At 52.6% G+C, this 10150-nt stretch overlaps 1 protein-coding gene across 1 annotated transcript; it reads left to right on the top strand.

Moving 5' to 3' along the window:
• The first annotated feature begins 1382 nt into the window (after positions 1-1382).
• Positions 1383-9554, top strand: ASB1 (ankyrin repeat and SOCS box containing 1). Its single transcript, XM_079311362.1, has 5 exons — positions 1383-1446; positions 1551-1697; positions 3998-4300; positions 7680-8065; positions 9209-9554. Exons 1-5 carry the CDS (start codon positions 1412-1414, stop codon positions 9340-9342), a joined length of 1005 nt encoding a protein of 334 aa, XP_079167488.1. The 5' UTR covers positions 1383-1411; the 3' UTR covers positions 9343-9554.
• Positions 9555-10150: the final 596 nt, after the last annotated feature.

Consider the following 10150-nt stretch of genomic DNA (forward strand, 5'->3'; position numbering starts at 1 on the left):
TCCCCTCTAGGGTTCTGCTTTGCCCACATGGATATACTGCAAATAAACAGTGCTGCCCACTCTGCTCCCCTTTCTCACCTGTCCACACCTTCCCTGCAGGAGAAGAATCAGTTCCAAATTAAAAAAAAAAAAAAAAAAAAAAAAAAAGCCCATGGACCAACATGTTTTTTCCTCTGGATGAGCCCCCAACGCTCCACTGGAACTGGAGAGGCTCATGAAATGTATTCCCATTAAATATGTAAGGGATGCAGCAGGGAACTGGAACACATATGGCTGCTTCCCTGCCCTGTCCCTGGTTATGCATCCAGAGCCTCTGGATGCAGCTGTTAATTGAGGTTAGAAACCAGGCAAGGAATTCCTGGCCCTGGATGTGCCTCATGGCATAAGGGCTGCAGGTAGGGGAAGGTGGCAGCACCTGGATCTGAAATTCCCATCAATCACATCCTCTCCTGATCTTCCAGCAGGCTGTGCCTCTCTCCTATCCATCTTCTGGAGCCCAAATTACAGCAAACTGTGTTTGCTCCACAGAGGAGCAGGAGAGGAGATGGAGGGATGGATGGATGGATGGATGGATGGATGGATGGATGGATGGATGGATGGATGGATGGATGGATGGATGGATGGATGAGCACCATTCCCTGCTGCCACAGGAGACTCAAAAATGTGCACTCAGAAGCTGAGGGTGTGTTTTAAATGCTTGGAGAGCAATAATAAGGATATAAAGCTGTCAGAGAGTGTTCAAAGAAAGGTCATGGAGATGGTGAAGGGAATAGGGAATATGAAGATGGTGAAGGGATAAGGACCAGCTGAGGTCAATTGGCTTGTTCAGCTTGGAGAAGAGGAGGAGAGAGAGGGAGGAGATCTCAGCATGGCCTGCATCTTCATCCTGAGGGACAGCTCCAGTCGCTGCTCGCTCTGCCCAGGGACAGTGCCCAAGGGAGCAGCTGGAGCTGTGTCAGGGCAGGGTCACATCAGGAAAAGGTTCTTCCCCCAGAGAGTGCTGGGCACTGTCCAGGCCCCCCAGGGAATGGGCACAGCCCCGAGGCTGCCAGAGCTCCAGGAGTGTTTGGACAGCACTAGCAGGGATGCACAGGGTGGGATTGGACTGGATGATGCTGGCGGATCCCTGCCAAGAGAAGAGCTCGGAAGCTGCGCTGCGGAAAAAGCGAGATATAATCAGGGAAATGCCCAGAAAAGGGGAGAAGAGGAGCCCCCAAAAACTGCGGGAAAGTGCCCGATCCCGCCCGCAGCGGCAGCAAGGAGCCGCAATTCCCGGAGGAAAAGCAGCGGCCGGGCCGGGAACGGGGAGAATCCACCTTAACGGGAGCAGGAAGCGGAGCAGGGCCAATCAGGCCGGGAAGGGAGGCGGGGAAGGAGGGACGGGCAGGGCGAGCGGGGCCGGCGGGGCGCGATGGCGGAGGGCGGGGACGCGCCCGCCCCGGGCAGGTACCGTGGGCAGGGGGGTCCCCGGGGGCGGCCGGGCCGGGGGACAGCGGAGTGACCCCCCGGGGCTGGCCCACTCCCTCATGCCGCTGTGTGCCTCTCTCCAGCGCAGGTCGCAACCTGAAGGAATGGCTGCGGGAGCAGTTCTGCGACCACCCGCTGGAGCACTGCGAGGACACCCGGCTGCACGACGCGGCCTTCGTGGGGGATCTGCCCACCCTGCGCAGCCTGCTGCAGGACGAGAGCTTCCAGAGGTGGGCACAGAGCCTTGCCGGCACGGCCCCGCCGCCTGCCTGCTCGCCCCGCAGCGCTCCGGCTGCCCCGCGTCCCGCCCGCATCCCACTGCATCCCACTGCATCCCACCCGCATCCCACCTGCATCCCACCCGCATCCCACTGCATCCCACCCGCGTCCCGCCCGCATCCCACCCGCGTCCCACTGCATCCCACTGCATCCCACCCGCGTCCCACTGCATCCCTCCCACATCCCACCCGTGTCCCTCCCGCATCTCACTGCATCCCACTGCATCCCACCCATGTCCCACGGACCATGCTCAGCATCCAGTGCCATCCCTGCCATGGGCAGGGACTCCTGCTGCTATCCCAGGGTACTCCAAGCCCCAATGTCCACCCTGGTCTGGGACACTTCCAGAGATGTGAGTTTTTATGGGAGGATGCTTCGCTCACCACCCTCCCAGCTGCACCCTTTGGGGACTTCCATCCCAGCCTTTTTCTTGTCAGAGGTGGCAGGGTGTTGTTCCCACTGTTCCCACAGCCTGCACCTTTTGGGGACTCCCATCCCACCTGCTGTTTTTGGGGAGAGGTGTTTCCTAGGATGTTCTTGGTGATCTCCATCTTGTTCTGGTTTTTTCATAGCATGGTTTGGGTTTGGACTTCAAAGCTCATCTTATCCCACCCCCTGCCACAGGCAGAGACACCTTCCGCTTGCCTAGGTTGCTCCAAATTCTGTCCAGCCTGGCCTTGGACATTTCCAGGGATCCAGGGGGTTTTTGTGGAAGTGTCAGGGTGGGAGGATGCTCCCCTTTCCCCCAGATCGTTCCTCTGGTTTCCTAGGAGGCAAATCTCACAGCAGCTCATGAGGCTGTGGCAGCTGTGCGTGAACACTTTTCAGGATAGGAATGTGATACCAGGAAAACAGGAGCCCACGGATAATGGGGAAAACATACAAAAGGGATTACAATCAGCTATAAACCTGAAACACCCCATGTTACAAAATCTGCCCAGTGCTAACCCTGTGACAGTGGGGATAGTTAATTAATTTTCCTGCATCATGGAGAAATCTGCTTAGAGTGCTAAATGTTTCCCAGCCTCAAAAAAAAAGGTGTTATTTCAGCAAAAAATGAGAATAAGCCAGCCCTTCTTTCTGCTACCTGGACAGCTGGGGGTCTTGGGACCCTTGGGCTGAGATTTTTTGGTAGGAAAAAGCAGAGTTTGACAGGAAGGGGAGGATGGGACCCACAGCTCCATTCCACAGGTGATGGAGTGAGCAGAGACATGATGTCTTTGAATTTGGAGGTAAATATGGATCTCAAAGCTCATCCCATTCCACCCCTGCCATGGGCAGCAACATCTTCCACTCGACCAGGTAGCTGCAAGCCCAGAAGTCCAACCTGGACTTGGACATTTCCAGGAATGGGGCAGGCCCAGCCTCTCTGGGCTACCAGTTTGGGACATCTCCCATGAAAAAGAGAAGAAAAAGGGAAGGCTGTTTTATTTTTTCTTTTTTTAATAGGTGATTTTTGAGGCAGGTTTTGTGCAGGTGTGCAGCCCCTGGCACAGCTAAAGCCCACCATGGAGCACTGCTCTGCTTCATCTGTCCAGGCACCATCTGTCAGGTGATAGACAGGAGCTTTTTGGGGCTGCTGAAAGTGCCAGAAATCAGAGAGTCATATCCTGAGTGGAAGGGCCACAGTTTTGCACCAGAGGTGGAAGTGAGGTTGCCCTCTTAAACTCCAGAGAAATTCTAAAGGGATTCAGGCTGAGGGATACAACTGCCATCCCCAGGTTCCTCAGCTTTGCATGGGGCTGGTTTGCAAACCTACCTGGGCTTCTGCTGAGGGTGGCTCACAGAAGCTGGAGTCCTGTTAGGCCTGGGTTTAGGAGGCAATGGGATTGCTCAGGTGGAGCATATGGGATAGTGGAGTGATGCCATAGAGGTGCAGCTCCTGAATCAGCGTAGGCACCACCATCCTCTTGTCCCCAGAGCTCTCCATGGACTCAGAGGAAGCCCTGAAAAGAAAGATGGGATAAGGCCTGAGCTGGCTGTCAGTGCTGTTGTTTCCCAGGGGATGGGTGAGAAAACAATGCCATTTATATAATTTTTAAATGATTAAAATAGAACCACGGTGTTGGAAGGGATGCACAAGGATTAAAGTGCAGCCCCTGGCCCTGCCCTGCACCCCAACAATCCCACCCTGAGAGCATTGTCCAAATGTCCCCTGGGTTCTGGCAGTCTGGGGGCTGTGCCCATTCCCTGGGGAGCCTGGGGCATGCTCCAGGAGGGAATGGTGTTTCTGACGGGTGCTCCCCTGCAGCCGGATCAACGAGAAGTCGGTGTGGTGCTGCGGCTGGCTGCCCTGCACCCCGCTGCGCATCGCCGCCACTGCCGGCCACGGCCCCTGCGTGGACTTCCTGCTGCGCAAGGGGGCCGAGATCGACCTGGTGGACGTCAAGGGGCAGACTGCCCTCTACGTGGCCGTGGTGAACGGGCACCTGGAGTGTGCCAGGATCCTGCTGGAGGCGGGCGCTGACCCCAATGGCAGCCGGCACCACCGCAGCACCCCGGTGTACCACGCCGCGCGGGTGGGGCGCGCCGACATCCTGCAGGAGCTCATCAGGTCAGAGCTGCCTCTCCTCCCTGCTCCCTCAGCATCCCTTCCCTCCTCACCTGCTTGTCTCCACACCTCGTGCACTGCAGAGGGTGGAGAGACATCTTTGGGTTTCCCGTTGCTTGGTCTGTTCCCACCTGTTCCAGTCCAAGCTCAGGACAGGAATCTCCAGTTCTGAGCCCACCAACCAGTCAATCCCCCCTGCTTCCACCTGACTAGAGTTAGGAGGGGGGTCGATTCCCTGATAAAATCTCCCTTGGTCTTGGGTTTTCTATCAGGAGACTCCCTTGGTAGCACCAGCAGGGCTTAAGGTGTAGGAGGAGGCTGTGGGAACTTTGCTCCTTCTGTGGTGTGCCCTGATTATTCCTTCTCTTTAAATCAGATTTCTGTCCAAGGGACTGTGCTGGACAACTATGTGGGCTATGGATGCCAGATAATAAAGGATCATAATGGGAAAATGTAGGCTGGGGGAGAAATAGTGAAAGAAAAGAAAATCTAAGGAATCCCTATGATGACCTCAAATGCTAGAAAATAACAAAAGTATTTGAATAGGAAAAGATTCAAAATCCTTTGGGGTTTTCTTCCTTTTTTTTTTTTTTTTGAATTTTCATACAAGTGCAGCTCTGAGGAAGAAAGGGAGATAATTCCCCCCTCCTTGCTCCTTTCCCAACAAGCAAGATGTTCCCATCAGCATGGGCTTGTTGATACAGCATTCAACTCGCTGTATTCCCAAAAGGTCTCCCCTGCTTTCTCCACCCTGGCAGGGTGAAATGTGGCCAATGGTATTTCAGCAGCACAGGGAGAGCTGATGCCTTGATTTATGTGTCTGCTCTTTGGGATATCTCACCAGCAATATTAAAAGTAAGATTTTGGACAACTTTCAGGATTAAAAATTAACTGGAATTTGTCCAATCTCTTTTTATTAGGCAATGTCTCCTAAGGCTGCTAAGCTAATACCAAATTGTCAGATTGCCCAAAATTTCAAATATCTCAGAGTAGAGATTTCACAGATCTGTGCAGAGTTACTTAGTGAAAAATGCAGCCTTTATGTTGCAGGGACTTTTAAAATGTTGGATCTACAGGATTTGGCAGGGGGAGTGCAAGGAGGAAGACACTTTTCCTCAGGTAGGAGGGAATATTTTGAGAAAACCTGAACCCATTCAGGTTTGTTGCAGGTGTCTAAACATCACCTGGTTTGAAAATCCTATGGTAGCACCGTTGGGATCCCTGAGCATTCCTGCAAGTGCTGAACCAAGCAACAGGTGAAATCCCATCCATGAAATCCACATGTGGCTATGGAATAGGGATCCAATTTACTGGGAGGCTGATAGAAATAGTCAGGGTATAAATGCCTGGGTATAAATGACATTCCTTGTAATTTGGGATCATGCTGTAATTTGGGATCCACTGCTACCTGCAGTGGGACTGAGGGTAACAAGGATCCTTTTTCCAGGCTAAAACTGGGGAAAAGAGCTGCCAGATCACCCTCATCCCTCAGGTGTGTGCCTGACCCTGCTAAAAGTACAATTTGGGGGTTTGCTTTGAATTGAGGGCTTCCACTGAGAGTTTTGATGGTAATAATAATGGGGGAAGAAAGGACAGAAATGAAGGGAGATCTGCTGTCTGCTCAGGAGGCAGTGGCCTTAAAACAGCCCTGTGGAAGTCCCACAGGAGCATGGATAACTCTGTCCAAATGCTTGTATAATCTGATTTTAAGGGGAAAAATACACTTTGTGCTATTTGCAGCTCTTAGAGCAGTCTCTCAGCCCTTGTTCTGAGTGTGCTTAATTTAAATGAGACTCTTCCCATGCTCAGAGCTGAAGGATTTGGTTGAATATTTGGTGGACAGGGAGCAGTCTCCGCTGGTTTCAGTGAGAACTGTATCTCCTTTGAGGTAGGATTTCTCCCCAGGTATTTTCCTTAATTTTATGAACTCCTGAAAGGAATGTAATGCTGTCTAGGAAAAAGCTGGTTCTCTGAGTGCTCATTTTGCAGTTTGGGGAGGGGGACTGGTGGGTAAAGGAGCTTTTTGTCCCTCTGTGGGTGGAACGGAGTGGGTTTTGCAGTTAAAACCAGCTACTCCCTAGGGACTGTGTTTTCTTCCTCCTTCCCATCCAAACTGTATGGGAGGAGTGTGGAATTAGTGTCCTCAGTTCCTGGGGGAATTCCCAGCAGATTCCAACCCCTCCAGCTCCTTTAGGAGCAGGGGTCTATCACAGATTTTTCACTGTGGAGTGCAGATCCCTGTTTCCATTTTCCTGCTGTTTGGGATGGAGTTCCTGTGTTGCTTTTTTGGCCCATTTTATCCTGGTAGGGAATTGTTTCAGCATCCCTATTTAGTGGAGTCATCTGGAAACATCCCTGCTCCCCAGGCAGCTCGTTATTATCCAGCATGACATGGTGCTGGCTCAGGGCTGAGCCATCCCTGGTGCCAAGACATGAGAAAACATACAACTAAAGGTTCCTGGGTTGAGATAAGGAATGGGAGAGATAAGGAATGGGGGAGATAAGGGAGAGATCACTCATTAAATACCATTACGGGCAAAACAGACTCAGCTTGGGGGTTTAATCATCAGTTTAATTTATTCCTAATAAAATCAGACCAGGGTAATGAGAAGTGGAATGAATCTTAAAAAACATCTTCCCCCACTCCTTCTGCCTTCTTCAAGCTCTACCTGTGTTGCCTGGAAAAGCTGACCTGGAACAGGGACTAGAGAGAGCAAAAAAAATAAAACAGGTGTTTATTGAAAGGACATTTTGGGCAGTGCAGGAGCCTGGCCAGGGCTACACCCAAATCAAATCCAGGATGGATCCTGGTCACGAGTCTTCACACTTTTATAATTTTTGGTTCATCTGCACATTGGGGTCAATTATCCAGCCACAGCCCCAGGCTATAAAGTCTCAGCCCCCCTGGCTTCCCTCTTTCCCTCGCTGCTATTTCTGCTTTTTGGGTACTGGTTGTCCTTGGTTCTCTAGCTGGGAAGGGATTGTTTTGTCTAACTACCCTGTGAAGAGAATTTACTAACACCTAATATGAAGTTTCAGAGTTACACACTAAGCAGCAGAAATTCTGAAAAATATAAAGGCTAAAACCCAAGACATCACCTGTTCCCCCTTATCCAACACGGGAGAAGCTTCTGAAAGAAGACACCCCTGTACCCTCCCACCGCCAAAACCTGGCCATGCAAACCCAATCCATCAGGAGGGCAGGGATGCTGCTGCTCCTCCTCTCTCCAAATCCCGAGGTCACCTTTGCTTCTGGGAGATTAGACTGCGCTGTCTGCCTCGTCCCCGCTCAGAAGAGCTGCAGGCTGAGGGTAGGGACGAGCAGCTTCCTCACTCTGCATCCCGTGCCATTCCCAACCCCGGCTCCCTCTCCCCGGAGCAGGTACGGCGCGGACGTGGACGTGAACCACCATCCGGCGACCCGCGGGCCGGGGCAGGCGCTGCGGCCGCTGACCACGCTGGTGGTGTGTCCCCTGTACATCAGCGCTGCCTACCACCACCTGCCCTGCTTCCGCCTGCTGCTCCAGGCCGGGGCCAACCCGGATTTCAACTGCTGGGGGCCAATCGACGTGCGGGGCTCCTCTCGGGGCTCGCCCGTGTGTGTGCTGGACGCCGTGCTGCGGCACGGCTGCGAGCCCGCCTTCGTGCGCCTCCTCGTCGACTTCGGCGCCGACCTCAACCTCGTCAAGGTGGAGGCGTTGGGCGCCGAGGCCACGGGGAGGGTCAGGGTGAACGCCGAGGCGCTGGAGGTGTTCAAGGAAGCCAGGGGTGAGTGGATTTGGGTCCCCTGGTGGGTGGAGGTGGAGGTGCTGATGGGCTGGTGGGGTGGGACCTTCAGCAGTTACATAACAGGGTCTGACAAGCTGGCAAATAGAGCATTAGTGACTTCTGCAGTCCCCGCTTTTCTCCTTTTGCATTTTTCCCTCTTGAGTACTTCACGGTGTTTTCCCCTCTTGTGTCCTTCAGCAGCTCTGTTACTCTGCTTTTTTAATCTCTCCCAGCTCTTTTCCATTGCCTGCTCATGTCAAATGCTTCATTGCCAAAGCTGGGCTTTGGAGCTGTGGATCACCAGTGGCATCCAGTTCTCCAGAGCCACACAGATGTGTCCCAGGTGTTCCCGTGTGACCCTGGGCTCTGGAAATTCCAAAGGGATTCAGGCTGTGGGATACAACAGCCATCCTCAGGTTACTCAGCTTTGCATGGGGCTGGATTGCAAACCTGCCTGGGCTTCTGCTGAGGGTGGCTCACAGAAGCTGGAGTCCTGTTAGGCCTGGGTTTAGGAGGCAATGGGATTGCTCAGGTGAAGCATATGGGATAGTGGAGTGATGCCATAGAGGTGCAGCTCCTGAATCAGCGTGGACACCACCATCCTCTTGTCCCTGTGGTGGTAGAGCTCTCCATGGACTCGGAGGAAGCCCTGAAAAGAAAGTTGGGATAAGGCCTGAGCTGGCTGTCAGTGCTGTTGTTTTCCAGGGGATGGGTGAGAAAACAGTGCCATCCATGTCATTTTTAAATGATTAAAATAGAACCACGGTGTTGGAAGGGATGCACAAGGATTAAAGTGCAGCCTGTGACCCTGCACAGACACCCCAACAATTCCACCCTGAGAGTGTTGTCCAAATGTTCCTTGGACTCTGGCAGCCTTGGGGTTGTTCCCATTCCCTGGGGAGCCTGGGCAGTGCCAGCACCCTCTGTGGGAAGAACCTTTTCCTGATATGCAGCCTGGATGGCCTCCATGGTCCCATCCCAATCTAGCCTCCAGCTGGCCCTCCCAGCCTGCTCCAAATCCAGCTGGTTTGGGCTCCTCTTGGAGCAGGATCTGTGCATTCCCAACCCTCCTGCTCCCTTGGTTCTGCTGTTCTCCCTGTCTCCTTGCATCCCCAGTAATGCTGCTTGTGTTTTTCCTTGCAGGCCATGCCCGGAGTCTCTTGTCTCTGTGCCGCATAACTGTGCGGAGAATCCTTGGCAAATCCCGCCTGGATCTGATCCGCAGCCTCCCAGTCCCCGACCCCATTAAACAGTTTTTACTCCACGAGCACAGCTGAAGGGCGCCTGGCTGCTTTTGGGGACAGTTTGACATGGTGAATGAGTGCCCTGATGAAGCCAATCCTGCCCTTGTCCCTGCTCCTGTGGGTTTTTTTTTTTCCCCCTCCACATTTAGGGGTGCAGTGATGCCATGTGTGTCTTATTTCCCTGGGAGAGGCTGCTAAACGTGTGTGCTGGAGTAAATACAATATATCCTGTAGCTGTTGGCAAATGTGTAACCTCTGTTACTGATCTGTGTCACTCACACACCTGGGGGTCTCTCTGCCATTTCTGTGCGGGGAAAGTGTCCCTTCTTTACTGCTTTCCTTATCACAGCACATAAAAACAGAAGCTCCTACCTACATTTTACTCCATATCCCAAGGCAAGACCAGAGAAAACCCATCCAGATCCATGTAACAGGTCTGTTTTGTTGGCATTGTGGAAAAGGGAGGAAAAAGGGGTTTTTTTGAGCTGAGAGATTTTGTTCTTCTGATCACAGCGTGGCATCCAGCTGTCTGGGCCCCTTTGATTTCCAGTGCCTCTTCATGCCACAAACTCCCCGAAGAGTCATTCTTCAGGGAGTCAGCATCCTTTTGTTGGGATCTCAGGGTCAGCCCATGAAGTGGTCAGTGCAGAGGAATTGTCAAACAGCAGCCTTACAAGGATAGAGATGATGGTGCCTCAGGAGCTTGGCAAAAATCTCAGGTGATAATGGATACTTGCTTTAACTTTACTGATTCAAGTGAAGTCACTGTGTTATGAGGTTTTTTTTTTTTTTTTTTTTGAATGATTTTTCTTTGCTAGCTTTTCTTCCTGTGTTCATCCAC

Source organism: Erithacus rubecula (assembly GCF_903797595.1).
Source record: "Erithacus rubecula genome assembly, chromosome: 8".
Classification (NCBI taxonomy): domain Eukaryota; kingdom Metazoa; phylum Chordata; class Aves; order Passeriformes; family Muscicapidae; genus Erithacus; species Erithacus rubecula.